At 41.4% G+C, this 16,860-nt stretch overlaps 1 protein-coding gene across 4 annotated transcripts in view; it reads right to left on the bottom strand.

The window, feature by feature from the left end:
* The window catches only part of LOC128639761 (WASH complex subunit 2A), a 168,471-nt gene that overhangs the window by 52,302 nt on the left and 99,309 nt on the right, over positions 1–16,860 (bottom strand). For all 4 annotated transcript variants that reach the window (XM_053691892.1, XM_053691890.1, XM_053691891.1 and 1 more), the window contains one exon: positions 6,187–6,297. In XM_053691892.1, the coding sequence (XP_053547867.1) occupies positions 6,187–6,297 (111 nt within the window). The remainder of the gene's footprint in view (positions 1–6,186; positions 6,298–16,860) is intronic.

Consider the following 16,860-nt stretch of genomic DNA (forward strand, 5'->3'; position numbering starts at 1 on the left):
GGTAATAGTGCTGTTATCTAGTGTTCTTGCTAATGTATAATATTGTGTGTTATAGAGATACCTAGGTAGCATCTGTAGCACTACATGACAGGTAATAGTGCTGTTATCTAGTGCTCTTGCTAATGTATAATATTGTGTGTTATAGAGATACCTAGGTAGTATCTGTAGCACTACATGACAGGTAATAGTGCTGTTATCTAGTGCTCTTGCTAATGTATAATATTGTGTGTTATAGAGATACCTAGGTAGTATCTGTAGCACTACATGACAGGTAATAGTGCTGTTATCTAGTGCTCTTGCTAATGTATAATAAATGTGTGTTATAGAGATACCTAGGTAGCATCTGTAGCACTACATGACAGGTAATAGTGCTGTTATCTAGTGCTCTTGCTAATGTATAATACTGTGTTATAGAGATACCTAGGTAGTATCTGTAGCACTACATGACAGGTAATAGTGCTGTTATCTAGTGCTCTTGCTAATGTATAATAAATGTGTGTTATAGAGATACCTAGGTAGTATCTGTAGCACTACATGACAGGTAATAGTGCTGTTATCTAGTGCTCTTGCTAATGTATAATAAATGTGTGTTATAGAGATACCTAGGTAGCATCTGTAGCACTACATGACAGGTAATAGTGCTGTTATCTAGTGCTCTTGCTAATGTATAATAAATGTGTGTTATAGAGATACCTAGGTAGTATCTGTAGCACTACATGACGGGTAATAGTGCTGTTATCTAGTGCTCTTGCTAATGTATAATAATGTGTGTTATAGAGATACCTAGGTAGTATCTGTAGCACTACATGACAGGTAATAGTGCTGTTATCTAGTGCTCTTGCTAATGTATAATATTGTGTTATAGAGATACCTAGGTAGTATCTGTAGCACTACATGACAGGTAATAGTGCTGTTATCTAGTGCTCTTGCTAATGTATAATATTGTGTGTTATAGAGATACCTAGGTAGTATCTGTAGCACTACATGACGGGTAATAGTGCTGTTATCTAGTGCTCTTGCTAATGTATAATAATGTGTGTTATAGAGATACCTAGGTAGTATCTGTAGCACTGCATGACAGGTAATAGTGCTGTTATCTAGTGCTCTTGCTAATGTATAATATTGTGTTATAGAGATACCTAGGTAGTATCTGTAGCACTACATGACAGGTAATAGTGCTGTTATCTAGTGCTCTTGCTAATGTATAATATTGTGTTATAGAGATACCTAGGTAGTATCTGTAGCACTACATGACAGGTAATAGTGCTGTTATCTAGTGCTCTTGCTAATGTATAATATTGTGTGTTATAGAGATACCTAGGTAGTATCTGTAGCACTACATGACGGGTAATAGTGCTGTTATCTAGTGCTCTTGCTAATGTATAATAATGTGTGTTATAGAGATACCTAGGTATTATCTGTAGCACTACATGACAGGTAATAGTGCTGTTATCTAGTGCTCTTGCTAATGTATAATATTGTGTGTTATAGAGATACCTAGGTAGTATCTGTAGCACTACATGACAGGTATTAGTGCTGTTATCTAGTGCTCTTGCTAATGTATAATATTGTGTGTTATAGAGATACCTAGGTAGTATTTGTAGCACTACATGACAGGTAATAGTGCTGTTATCTAGTGCTCTCGCTAATGTATAATATTGCGTTATAGAGATACCTAGGTAGTATCTGTAGAACTACATGACAGGTAATAGTGCTGTTATCTAGTGCTCTTGCTAATGTATAATATTGTGTGTTATAGAGATACCTAGGTAGTATATGTAGCACTACATGACAGGTAATAGTGCTGTTATCTAGTGCTCTTGCTAATGTATAATATTGTGTGTTATAGAGATACCTAGGTAGTATCTGTAGCACTACATGACAGGTAATAGTGCTGTTATCTAGTGCTCTTGCTAATGTATAATATTGTGTTATACAGCTACCTAGGTAGTATCTGTAGCACTACATGACAGGTAATAATGCTGTTATCTAGTGCTCTTGTTAATGTATAATATTGTGTGTTATAGAGATACCTAGGTAGTATCTGTAGCACTACATGACAGATAATAGTGCTGTTATCTAGTGCTCTTGCTAATGTATAATATTGTGTGTTATAGAGATACCTAGGTACCATCTGTAGCACTACATGACAGGTAATAGTGCTGTTATCTAGTGCTCTTGCTAATGTATAATATTGTGTGTTATAGAGATACCTAGGTAGTATCTGTAGCACTACATGACAGGTAATAGTGCTGTTATCTAGTGATCTTGCTATTGTATAATATTGTGTGTTATAGAGATACCTAGGTAGTATCTGTAGCACTACATGACGGGTAATAGTGCTGTTATCTAGTGCTCTTGCTAATGTATAATAATGTGTGTTATAGAGATACCTAGGTAGTATCTGTAGCACTACATGACAGGTAATAGTGCTGTTATCTAGTGCTCTTGCTAATGTATAATATTGTGTTATAGAGATACCTAGGTAGTATCTGTAGCACTACATGACAGGTAATAGTGCTGTTAACTAGTGCTCTTGCTAATGTATAATATTGTGTGTTATAGAGATACCTAGGTAGTATCTGTAGCACTACATGACGGGTAATAGTGCTGTTATCTAGTGCTCTTGCTAATGTATAATAATGTGTGTTATAGAGATACCTAGGTAGTATCTGTAGCACTACATGACAGGTAATAGTGCTGTTATCTAGTGCTCTTGCTAATGTATAATATTGTGTTATAGAGATACCTAGGTAGTATCTGTAGCACTACATGACAGGTAATAGTGCTGTTATCTAGTGCTCTTGCTAATGTATAATATTGTGTTATAGAGATACCTAGGTAGTATCTGTAGCACTACATGACAGGTAATAGTGCTGTTATCTAGTGCTCTTGCTAATGTATAATATTGTGTGTTATAGAGATACCTAGGTAGTATCTGTAGCACTACATGACGGGTAATAGTGCTGTTATCTAGTGCTCTTGCTAATGTATAATAATGTGTGTTATAGAGATACCTAGGTATTATCTGTAGCACTACATGACAGGTAATAGTGCTGTTATCTAGTGCTCTTGCTAATGTATAATATTGTGTGTTATAGAGATACCTAGGTAGTATCTGTAGCACTACATGACAGGTATTAGTGCTTTTATCTAGTGCTCTTGCTAATGTATAATATTGTGTTATGAGATACCTAGGTAGTATCTGTAGCACTACATGACAGGTAATAGTGCTGTTATCTAGTGCTCTTGCTAATGTATAATAATGTGTGTTATAGAGATACCTAGGTAGTATCTGTAGCACTACATGACAGGTAATAGTGCTGTTATCTAGTGCTCTTGCTAATGTATAATATTGTGTTATGAGATACCTAGGTAGTATCTGTAGCACTACATGACAGGTATTAGTGCTTTTATCTAGTGCTCTTGCTAATGTATAATATTGTGTTATAGAGATACCTAGGTAGTATCTGTAGCACTACATGACAGGTAATAGTGCTGTTATCTAGTGTTCTTGCTAATGTATAATATTGTGTGTTATAGAGATACCTAGGTAGCATCTGTAGCACTACATGACAGGTAATAGTGCTGTTATCTAGTGCTCTTGCTAATGTATAATATTGTGTGTTATAGAGATACCTAGGTAGTATCTGTAGCACTACATGACAGGTAATAGTGCTGTTATCTAGTGCTCTTGCTAATGTATAATATTGTGTGTTATAGAGATACCTAGGTAGTATCTGTAGCACTACATGACAGGTAATAGTGCTGTTATCTAGTGCTCTTGCTAATGTATAATAAATGTGTGTTATAGAGATACCTAGGTAGCATCTGTAGCACTACATGACAGGTAATAGTGCTGTTATCTAGTGCTCTTGCTAATGTATAATACTGTGTTATAGAGATACCTAGGTAGTATCTGTAGCACTACATGACAGGTAATAGTGCTGTTATCTAGTGCTCTTGCTAATGTATAATATTGTGTTATAGAGATACCTAGGTAGTATCTGTAGCACTACATGACAGGTAATAGTGCTGTTATCTAGTGCTCTTGCTAATGTATAATAAATGTGTGTTATAGAGATACCTAGGTAGCATCTGTAGCACTACATGACAGGTAATAGTGCTGTTATCTAGTGCTCTTGCTAATGTATAGTAAATGTGTGTTATAGAGATACCTAGGTAGCATCTGTAGCACTACATGACAGGTAATAGTGCTGTTATCTAGTGCTCTTGCTAATGTATAATATTATGTGTTATAGAGATACCTAGGTAGTATTTGTAGCACTACATGACAGGTAATAGTGCTGTTATCTAGTGCTCTCGCTAATGTATAATATTGCGTTATAGAGATACCTAGGTAGTATCTGTAGAACTACATGACAGGTAATAGTGCTGTTATCTAGTGCTCTTGCTAATGTATAATATTATGTGTTATAGAGATACCTAGGTAGTATTTGTAGCACTACATGACAGGTAATAGTGCTGTTATCTAGTGCTCTTGCTAATGTATAATATTGTGTGTTATAGAGATACCTAGGTAGCATCTGTAGCACTACATGACAGGTAATAGTGCTGTTATCTAGTGCTCTTGCTAATGTATAATATTGTGTTATAGAGATACCTAGGTAGTATCTGTAGCACTACATGACAGGTAATAATGCTGTTATCTAGTGCTCTTGCTAATGTATAATATTGTGTGTTATAGAGATACCTAGGTAGTATCTGTAGCACTACATGACAGGTAATAGTGCTGTTATCTAGTGCTCTTGCTAATGTATAATATTGTGTTATAGAGATACCTAGGTAGTATCTGTAGCACTACATGACAGGTAATAGTGCTGTTATCTAGTGATCTTGCTAATGTATAATATTGTGTGTTATAGAGATACCTAGGTAGTATCTGTAGCACTACATGACAGGTAATAGTGCTGTTATCTAGTGCTCTTGCTAATGTATAATATTGTGTTATAGAGATACCTAGGTAGCATCTGTAGCACTACATGACAGGTAATAGTGCTGTTATCTAGTGCTCTTGCTAATGTATAATAAATGTGTGTTATAGAGATACCTAGGTAGCATCTGTAGCACTACATGACAGGTAATAGTGCTGTTATCTAGTGCTCTTGCTAATGTATAATATTGTGTGTTATAGAGATACCTAGGTAGTATCTGTAGCACTACATGGCAGGTAATAGTGCTGTTATCTAGTGCTCTTGCTAATGTATAATATTGTGTGTTATAGAGATACCTAGGTAGTATCTGTAGCACTACATGACAGGTAATAGTGCTGTTATCTAGTGCTCTTGCTAATGTATAATATTGTGTGTTATATAGATACCTAGGTAGTATCTGTAGCACTACATGACAGGTAATAGTGCTGTTATCTAGTGCTCTTGCTAATGTATAATATTGTGTGTTATAGAGATACCTAGGTAGTATCTGTAGCACTACATGACAGGTAATAGTGCTGTTATCTAGTGCTCTTGCTAATGTATAATATTGTGTGTTATATAGATACCTAGTTAGTATCTGTATCACTACATGACAGGTAATAGTGCTGCTATCTAGTGCTCTTGCTAATGTATAATATTGTGTTATAGAGATACCTAGGTAGTATCTGTAGCACTACATGACAGGTAATAGTGCTGCTATCTAGTGCTCCAGCTATTTGCACACTCCTGAGCTTACCTCATAATAGAAGTGAATTAGAAAGTTGTTTAAAATCACACGTTCATATCCCTTTAAGACACGTAGCAGAATGTGACCCTCTGCAGACAGCAGCTAATAGCACGTTTATATCCCTTTAAGACACGTAGCAGAATGTGACCCTCTGCAGACAGCAGCTAATAGCACGTTCATATCCCTTTAAGACACGTAGCAGAATGTGACCCTCTGCAGACAGCAGCTAATAGCACGTTCATATCCCTTTAAGACACGTAGCAGAATGTGACCCTCTGCAGACAGCAGCTAATAGCACGTTCATATCCCTTTAAGACACGTAGCAGAATGTGACCCTCTGCAGACAGCAGCTAATCGCACGTTTGTGCTACAGTCCTTACACTAAAGAGCTTATTAGAAGCAAATGATGGTGAAACTAAACCAGTGCATTTCAATTGTAATTAGAAAGATCTTCTACTATTTATCCCTAATCTGTAACGTGCAAATCATTTTCTTCTTACTAACCCCATCATCTCCTGGCTTTAGGATATCTGCCTCTTTGTGGGGTGCTGCGGCACTTTCTTTAGAAGTATCAAGACTTTCTTTTTTCATTATGGTTTTCTTTTCTTGAACTTTCTGGTGGAAAATAAATAAAATAACTAAGCATTAGTAAGAGATTAAATATCAGAGAGATTTAAGTACAACACAACGCAGCTGAAGAGATCCTGGAAGGACGTCTCTTCTGATTCCTCTCACAGAGAAGCAGAACAAACTGATGCTCAGTATTACACCAGGTCTAATGGTAGTAATGAGCAGACTTGGCGTAACTTCCCCCGTTGATCTCCACTTTCCCTGACTAGGAAGAAATGCACAGCCTCACCCTGGGACATATGTTAGGTGTACTTGCCATTTATAGGTAATAGAGAAGAGCGAACTACCAGCTTCCCTGGTGTCTTGGCGCAACATGGGACCCCTCTCTGCACCCTGCTGCTTTTTCTAATCCAATAATGTATTTTATAAAATTCCCATCAAAACAAAATCAAATTGCACACCGACCGCAGTCCACTCTTTTAAATACTTAGGTATGTTGTTAGACCCCAATCTATCTTTTGGCCTCCACATAGAAAAACTTGCAAAACTAGGTGCCCTGTACAGAAACAAATCCTGCCTAAGCTCTAACGTAAAGAAAAAAAGATTGTACAAATGCTGATGCCAATCACGGATTATGGGGACGTAGTATACGCACCTGCACCGCAAACTCACCTTGATAAACTTAATACATTGTATAACTCGTTCTGCCGCTTTGTGCTACAATGTAACTACAGGACCCACCATTGTGACATGCTAAAAGAACTAAACTGTCTGTTGCTGGAATCCAGACGCACCCTCCATCTTTCCAGCCTTGTTGTTTAAGAGCTTTTCTGGGAAGCTCCCACCCTACCTGAGCAGAATGCTCTCCCCGGCTGTTCCCACCTCCTATAACCTCCGATCCAGTATCTGCACATTATTTAGTCTGCCTCCATACAAAAATTAAATTTATGCTTACCTGATAAACTTCTTTCTTTCTTTCTTGACACGACGAGTCCACGGATCATCATTAATTACTGTTGGGAATATCACTCCTGACCAGCAGGAGGAGGCAAAGAGCACCACAGGAACCTTAAGTATCACTTCCCTTCCCACAACCCCCAGTCATTCGACCGAAGGAAAAGGAATGAAAGGAAACACCACAAGGTGCAGAGGTGCCTGAAGTTTATATAAACAAACTGTCTGAAAAAAACAGGGCGGCTGTGGACTCATCGTGTCAAGAAGTAAATTTATCAGGTAAGCATAAATTTTGTTTTCTTTCTAATGACACGGTGAGTCCACGGATCATTATTAATTACTGTTGGGAATCAATACCCAAGCTAGAGGACACAGATGATAAGGGAGGGCAAGACAGGGAACCTAAACAGAAGGCACCACTGCTTGCAAAATCTTTCTCCCAAAGAAACCTCAGCCGAAGCAAAAGTATTAAAATTTGGAACAAGTATGCAGAGAAGACCAATTTGCAGCCTGCAAAATTGTGCCACAGATGCTTCATTTGTGGAAGTCCAGGAAAAGGAAACTGCCCTCGCAGAATGAGCAGTAATTCTCTCAGGAAGCTGCTGTCCAGCAGTCTCATAAGACAACCAAAGTAAACTTCTCAACAAGAGAAAAAGAGAAGAATCAGTAGCCTTCTGACCCTTGTGTTTCCCAGAGAAAAAAACAAGGCAGAATCCCGGCAAAAAGCCTTAGTCCCCTGTAAGAAGAATTTCAAAGCACGCACAACATACAGGTTGTGTAACAAACGATCCTTATGAGAAGAAGGATTAGGACAGAGAAGGAACACTCATTTCCTGATTAAAATTCCTGTCCGAAACATCTTTTAGGAAGGAAACCTTACTTAGTACGAAACCCCACCTTATCATCAAGAAAGATAAGAAAAGGATTATCACACTGCAGAGTCGAGAGTTCTGATACTCTCCTTGCAGAAGAAATAGCAACAAGAAACAAACCTTGCTGACAAAACCCTTCTCCAGGCCATCCTGGAGAAAGGGAAAAATTCAAGGAATCTGGACTCTACTCCAGGAGACACCCATGGATTCACACACAAAAAAAGATATTTATTAGAAACATCCTAAAAACCGGTCTGTGAGCCCTCACCATGGTCTCAATGACCGACTTCAGAAAAAACACAATTAGACAGAACTAAGCCTTCAATCTCCAAGCAGTCAGCTTTTAGAGAAACCAGATTTTGATGAAGAAAGAGACCCCGATTCAGAAGGTCCTTCCTCAGAGGCAGCCTCCAAGGTAGGAGAGACAACATCTCCACTAGGTCTGCACACCAGATCCTGCAAGGCCACGTAGGGGCTATTAGATTCACCGACACTCCCTACCTTGTGATAGGAGTGATGACTCGTGGATGGAGAGCAAACGGATGAACCAGGTAAGTCAGTCTGAAATCCCAAAGGACCGCCAAAGCATCTATCAGAGCGGCCTGAGGATCCCTTTACCTAGAACCGTACCCTAGAAGCTTGGCATTTAGCCGAGACGCCATCAGATCCAACTCCGGCATCCCCCTCTTGAGGGATAAACTAGAGAACGCCTCCAAAAGAAGTTCTTACTCCCCAGGATGAAGTAACTGACAGTTCATGACAGACAGCAACAGTGAACTTCTGCCCACTGAACAATCCCAGTCACCTCCTACATGGCTAACTTTACTTTTAGTTCCTTACTGGTAAAAAATAAATGCCATAGAGGTTATATCGTCCGACTGGGACCAAACAAAGGATGGTTAAGACCAATTCAGAGCATTGTAAATCTGTCTCCATTCAATATGAAAAGGAGGAAAGCAACACTCCACGTGCATCCTTCCTGCACCTAAAAGCGAATATCAGACCAGCAGGTTGGCGTCCGTGGTCACATAACCCAGGAACGTCACCAGAAACACGCGTCCTGAGACAGATACTCCTGAAAACCACTACGGGAGAAAAATCTTTTGTCGACTGATCTAGATCCATCCTCTGAGACAGATCCAAATGATCTCCTCTTATGAAAATAACAACAAGGAGTGATGTCCACTAAATCATCAGACCAATTTCCTCCTACCATAAGAGACTGAAGGGAACAAAAAAACAAAAAACAACTGCAGTTAGATCCAGACTCCCAGCTCTGGTAGCAAGATGGCTCTATTGACCGGACGAGTAAAGCTTGCTGCTGGTCGGACAAGAGACTGCGGAGAGGAATCTTCTCCAAGATAGAGAACCTAATAAGGTCCCCAAAAAAATCACCCTTGAAGATGGAACAAATGAACTCTCTTCCAGATTAATTTCCCCTTCATGGGAAAATAGATTGGACAAGATCTCTTGAAAGAGAGTTTGTTCAAAATAAGGATGACACCTGAACTGTATAGTATCCAGAAAGCACCCTTGCCCGACGCCAGGACCTAAAAGTCCTACTAGGAAGACGAAACTCAGAAACTTGAGAAGATCACGGAAACAATAAATACACATCATTCAGGTCTATGTTTGGTCTGAATAGGCCCTCATGAACCAAAACAGAATGGATACTACATTGAAGGTCAGAACCTGAGAAAACTTGAGGTAAATGCCTAGATCCCGTTCCCAGACTGAAACGATCACCCCCATAGAGAAATGTCCTGAACCCAATTCAAGCAAAGTCTCTTATCATACCTGGATTGCAGATACTCAGAAGGAGAAATCTGCCCTTGGAAGGGAAACTTAGATTGGACTCCAAAAACATGGACTGACACTGCATAAAGAGGAAAAAAGGAAAACTTTCCTTTAGTCTTACTCTTGACATGTGGTAGAAAAAACCCATATAGTCAGAGGATAATTCTACCAGACCGAGCCCAAACAAGGTCTTAGCCTTGAAAAAGAAAATGCTAGAAGTGTGGATTTGGAGTAAACCTAAAAATTGAAAAGGCTTCTCAGCTGACCAAAATGTCAGCCACAGTGACCAGCGGACTAGCACAGTAAGTCTAAGACAAGGCATTGCTCTAAACGAACAATAGAACCTCCAACTTCTTTTCCATGGATCCTTAAGGGAGGAAAGCTCCCTTCTACTCAGGGCACCGTGCATTATAATGGGGTCAGTGACAGGAAAAACCCTTAAAGGACAGGAGACATGGAGATGGTATCCCTAGCTTCTCCTGTGACAATATCCCAGGCATGTCAAGGAACATCACTGAAATGACTAAGTTCACATAACTCTCAAAGGTTGACAACAGCAAGGGATCTATGTCATCCAAGTAGCCAAAACCTCCTTTAAAACTACACAAGGTGATCAAGCATACATCTAAATGATATGACTTCAGCGTCAGATGAAGGAATTGTCCAAATCTGAGAATTCGCCCTCAGAAACCTACTGCGAAAACTCTTCACCAGCACAGAAGAGAGAGAGCCACCAGCATAATAAAATATGGAGCAGAAACCTTAAAATTTGAAATATAATAAATCCTCTTGCACATTTCCTGAAATAAGGAAAAAAACAGACAAAACCACAGATATCGCAGAGGATACCTGAGCTGCAAAATCTGGAAGCAAACAAAATCCTCCTGGAGATTTAGAGGAACCGCAGGGCACTGCATGGGACGCCAAAAAAATTTTGGACATAAAAGGAGAAAGCTGTGGGATTGCCTAAACAGCATCATCCTGGGAGACATTAGGCTCATATTGAACAGTACCATCAAAAGTTCAACTGACAAGGTGCTCTAAAACTGTCTAACTTTCCTCTTAGAGGAAACAAACTCCAGAAAAGAAGCACTTTATTTCTATAAAATAAAATCAGGGGCTACCGACACATCCTCCTCATTAGCTTATGCAGGAGGGCAATTTGTGCAGTGGTAGGAAGGACAGAAACCTATCAGAAATTTCTAATGTTCCTTTTGCGAATTCCCTTAAAGGGACATTAAACCCAAAAAATTATTTCATGATTCAGGTAGAGGATACAATTTTAAACATCATTCTAATTTACTTCTATTATCTAATTTGCTTTATTCTTTAGATATCCGTTGTTGGAGAAATAGCAATGCACATGGTTGAGCCAATCACACAAGGCATCTATGTGCAGTCACCAATCAGCAGCTACTGAGCCTATCTAGATACGCTTTTCAGCAAAGGATATCAAGACAATGAAGCAAATTAGATAATAGAAGTAAATTAGAAAGTTGTTTAAAATTGAATTTTATTTCTAAATCATTAAAGAAAACATTTGGGTTTCATGTCCCTTTAAGTATAGGAAAAACAAAAAAGCCACTGATGCCACAAAAGATACCTGGGCAGCAATTCTGCAAGCAAAAAAACTCCTCCAGGAGATTGAGAGGAACCGCAGGACCCTGCTTGTGATGCCATAAAAGCCTGGGACGTTTGAGGAGAGAGCTGTGGCATTGCCTAAACTGCATCACCCTGAGAGATATGAGGCCAGCTTAAAGTCATCTTCAGTTCTCTTACACTGTCACCTTAAGTGTATGGATAATATATTTATATAGGGACAGATCTCTGTTCTCCTGTAGCATAAACATGAAAGAACATTATTTAATGATAAAAAAACTTATAAATGATTGTATGATTCCTTTACTCCTATAACATTCAAAAACAGCCCAATTCTCTTTTCCCTTCATAAAACTATGACTTATAGGGACAAGAACTAAAAAGACTTCCAAATATAGAAGTCTCCACTTAAGACTGCTGGCGATGTTTAACAAAAACATAAATATTATTGGGGCATTTATGTTTCTCATGAGCGATAAACACAGCTGTAGATAATCAGACTACCATAACAGTATAAGACTGTCTACAAGCCCGCCGCTCCGTTCTCTGAGAAGGAAACGGGTCGCATGATTGTCAGAAAAACAAAAAAATACAGGTACAAAACATGGCCTCCATTCCTAAGTGACCAAGAAGGAGGCGGCCCCAAAACTGTTAAGCAAATGCACAGCATAAATTAACACGGCGCGCTAATACACAGAAAATTTCTCATGCAAGATATAAGCTTTACTCGCTAATTTACTGAGAAATAAAGCACCAAGGCTGCCTGTTATCAAAACCTCTAGGTCTATTCTGAAGTTAAGTAAGGACCTAGAGGTTCAGAGATCCAGTTCACAATAAAAATAATAAACAGGACCCCTCGCTGCAACATAAGAGAATCATAAAATTTATATCTGCTTATACCAAAAACAAGCCTCATACAACTGTTAACCCCTTCATCACCATTAAAGAGGTAACAGCGTCTCTCACATCTCACATTAAGTGCCTGCACACTGCCATGAGTAATATCCTAGCATGTCCTAGCGGCCGTCCAGCAGCTGGACAGTTCTCTAGATTTGAGAGGCATTCTCCCTCACATGGATCTGTGAAAAAAATAATCTGACTCAGGCTTTCAAGTTAGGGCAGCAACAACTATTTGGGAGGTACAGTGAGGATTATACCCCACAAGTTCCCAAATGCTTAAAAGCCACCACTGCAAAACTGAAGAGACTGACATGGGCTACGGCTAAACTCCAGGAGGAAGCAGGACAATCTTGCACTGCTGAAAAATAATACAATCTTGATTGAAGAATCTTCTTTCAGACACCTGAACTTTACTACCTCCTTGCTCTTAACGTAGGCAAAGAGAATGACTGGGGGTTGTGGGAAGGGAAGTGATACTTAAGTTTCCTGTGGTGCTCTTTGCCTCCTCCTGCTGGCCAGGAGTAATATTCCCAACAGTAATTAATGATGATCCGTGGACTCATTGTGTCATTAGAAAGAAAAGAAAGCCGCTCGATCCTCCTTTTCCTACAGAGCACCACAATTATGGAACAACCTCCCGCACACTTTCAAACCCTCCACAAGCCTAAAATCCTTTAAGAGATCCCTCTCTACATATCTCAAAACAGAATGCACCCATCATGGTTGATTATATATTCCCTGCTCTATGTTAAATTTCTGCATCTATTGTGTATTATTGTTTTTGTATTTTATTGTACCCTATTGTATCAATGCAATGTTTTGTGGACCCAGGACATACTTGAAAACGAGAGAAATCTCAATGTATCCTTCCTGGTAAAATATTTTATAAATAAATAAATTAAGTCAGGGGTGAATGGCAGACACTAGTTTGTCACCAAAGTTTTACTTTGTCCTCAAAAATACATAAGATGTATCCTATAAAAACAAGAAAGCGCTGAACTATAAATAGCTTTCCAGTTCACTGTAAGAAATAAAAAACATGATAAAGGACTAAGAAACCCCCATACACCAAGCATTATGAGTACATTCAGCTAACAACAAAAGGAGATCACAGGATTCCTTATACAAAGCAAATGTATAGGCTGCGACTTCTTTATATGGGTGCACTTATATACAATGGGTTAGCGCTAAACAACAATTTGTGTGACATATAAAAATACAATATGTACAAAAGCAAATGTATAAAAGATATCCTATAATATAAAAGGCCAAGTGTGTTTGTCCGAAGCCGTCATGCGCAGTAGAGACAGCACGAGGACAAACACACCTGGCCTTACCTGACATGCTGTTTGCGGCAGTGGGCCGAAAGTGGGCTTGGCCGGCGGGAGCGTGGCCGGGTGGGAGCGTGGACGGGGCGTGACCGGGCATGGTTGGCGCGAGAGAGGCGGCAGTGGGCCGAAAGTGGGCTTGGCCGGCGGGAGCGTGGCCGGGTGGGAGCGTGGACGGGGCGTAAGCGGGCATGGTTGGCGCGAGAGAGAGGGGAGAGAAATAGAAAGAGGGGGAGAGACAAAAAGATAGGAAAGAGCAAAAGAGAGGGGAGAGAGAGAGAGAGCGAGCAAAAGAGAGGGGAGAGAGAGAGAGAGAGCGCGAGCAAAAGAGAGGGGAGAGAGAGAGAGAGAGCGAGCAAAAGAGAGGGGAGAGAGAGAGAGAGAGCGAGCAAAAGAGAGGGGAGAGAGAGAGAGAGAGCGAGCAAAAGAGAGGGGAGAGAGAGAGAGAGCGAGCAAAAGAGAGGGGAGAGAGAGAGAGAGCGAGCAAAAGAGAGGGGAGAGAGAGAGAGAGAGAGCGAGCAAAAGAGAGGGGAGAGAGAGAGAGAGAGAGAGCGAGCAAAAGAGAGGGGAGAGAGAGAGAGAGCGAGCAAAAGAGAGGGGAGAGAGAGAGAGAGCGAGCAAAAGAGAGGGGAGAGAGAGAGCGAGCAAAAGAGAGGGGAGAGAGAGAGAGAGAGCGAGCAAAAGAGAGGGGAGAGAGAGAGAGAGCGCGAGCAAAAGAGAGGGGAGAGAGAGAGCGCGAGCAAAAGAGAGGGGAGAGAGAGAGAGCGAGCAAAAGAGAGGGGAGAGAGAGAGAGCGAGCAAAAGAGAGGGGAGAGAGAGAGAGCGAGCAAAAGAGAGGGGAGAGAGAGAGCGAGCGAGCAAAAGAGAGGGGAGAGAGAGAGCGAGCGAGCAAAAGAGAGGGGAGAGAGCGAGCAAAAGAGAGGGGAGAGAGAGAGAGCGAGCAAAAGAGAGGGGAGAGAGAGAGAGCGAGCAAAAGAGAGGGGAGAGAGAGAGAGCGAGCAAAAGAGAGGGGAGAGAGAGCGAGCAAAAGAGAGGGGAGAGAGAGAGAGCGAGCAAAAGAGAGGGGAGAGAGAGAGAGCGAGCAAAAGAGAGGGGAGAGAGAGAGAGAGCGAGCAAAAGAGAGGGGAGAGAGAGAGCGAGCAAAAGAGAGGGGAGAGAGAGAGAGAGCGAGCAAAAGAGAGGGGAGAGAGAGAGCGAGCAAAAGAGAGGGGAGAGAGAGAGAGAGCGAGCAAAAGAGAGGGGAGAGAGAGAGCGAGCAAAAGAGGGGAGAGAGAGAGCGAGCAAAAGAGAGGGGAGAGAGAGAGAGCGAGCAAAAGAGAGGGGAGAGAGAGAGAGCGAGCAAAAGAGAGGGGAGAGAGAGAGAGCGAGCAAAAGAGAAGGGAGAGAGAGAGAGAGCAAAAGAGAAGGGAGAGAGAGAGCGAGCAAAAGAGAAGGGAGAGAGAGAGCGAGCAAAAGAGAGGGGAGAGAGAGCGAGCAAAAGAGAGGGGAGAGAGAGCGAGCAAAAGAGAGGGGAGAGAGAGCGAGCAAAAGAGAGGGGAGAGAGAGCGAGCAAAAGAGAGGGGAGAGAGAGCGAGCAAAAGAGAGGGGAGGGAGAGCGAGCAAAAGAGAGGGGAGAGCGAGCAAAAGAGAGGGGAGAGCGAGCAAAAGAGAGGGGAGAGCGAGCAAAAGAGAGGGGAGAGCGAGCAAAAGAGAGGGGAGAGCGAGCAAAAGAGAGGGGAGAGCGAGCAAAAGAGAGGGGAGAGCGAGCAAAAGAGGGGAGAGCGAGCAAAAGAGGGGAGAGCGAGCAAAAGAGAGGGGAGAGAGAGCGAGCAAAAGAGAGGGGGAGAGAGAGCGAGCAAAAGAGAGGGGAGAGAGAGCGAGCAAAAGAGAGGGGAGAGAGAGCGAGCAAAAGAGAGGGGAGAGAGAGCGAGCAAAAGAGAGGGGAGAGAGAGCGAGCAAAAGAGAGGGGAGAGAGAGCGAGCAAAAGAGAGGGGAGAGAGAGCGAGCAAAAGAGAGGGGAGAGAGAGCGAGCAAAAGAGAGGGGAGAGAGAGCGAGCAAAAGAGAGGGGAGAGAGAGCGAGCAAAAGAGAGGGGAGAGAGAGCGAGCAAAAGAGAGGGGAGAGAGAGCGAGCAAAAGAGAGGGGAGAGAGAGAGAGCAAAAGAGAGGGGAGAGAGAGCGAGCAAAAGAGAGGGGAGAGAGAGCGAGCAAAAGAGAGGGGAGCGAGCAAAAGATAAGGGGGAGAGAGCAAAAGAGAGGGGGAGATACAAGATAGGTAACCTAAACGGAAGGCACCACTGCTTGAAGAACCTCTCTCCCAAAAGCGGCCTCAGCCGAAATAAAAGTATGAAATATGAAGAACTTTGAAAAAGTGTGAAGAGAGGACCAAGTTGCAGCCTTGTAAATCTGTTCCACAGAAGCTTCATTTGTGAATGCCCATGAGGAAGCTACAGCCCTTGTGGAATGAGCCGTAACTCTCTCTGGAGGCTGCTGTCCAGCAGTCTCATATGCAAAATGTATGATACTCTTCAGCCAAAAAGAAAGAAAAGTAGCCATAGCTTTCTGTCCCTTGTGTTTTCCCAAGAAAACCACAAAGAAGAAGACTGACGAAAGTCAATCGTCTGCAGGTAAACTTTAAAGCACGGACCACGTCCAAATTGTGCAAAAGTCTTTGCTTCTTAGAAGAAGGATTAGGACACAAGGAAGGCACAACAATCTCCTGATTAATGTTCCGATCAGAAACAACCTTAGGAAGAAATCCTAATGTGGTACGCAAAACTTAATATCTAAGAAATGCATAGGCTCAAACAGAGCCCCTTGAAGAACATTGAGAACTAAATTTAGACACCATGGAGGAGTAACTGGTTTGAACACAGGTCTGATCCTGACCAAAACCTGACAAAAAGACTAAACATCTGGGACATCCTCCAGATGTTAGTGTAACAAGATAGATAAAGCAGAGATTTGACCCCTTAGGGAACTCATCTATAAACCTTTCTCCAAACCTTCCTGGAGAAAAGACCAAATCCTAGGAATCCTAACTCTACTCAATGAGTAGCCCTTGGATTCACACCAATAAAGATAGTTACACCAAATAAAATGGTAAATCCTTCTAGTTACAGGCTTACAAGCCTGAATCATGGTCTCTATGACCGAATCAGAAAACCCCCGCTTGGAAAAA

This window comes from Bombina bombina, chromosome 9 (genome assembly GCF_027579735.1).
Source record: "Bombina bombina isolate aBomBom1 chromosome 9, aBomBom1.pri, whole genome shotgun sequence".
Lineage (NCBI taxonomy): Eukaryota > Metazoa > Chordata > Amphibia > Anura > Bombinatoridae > Bombina > Bombina bombina.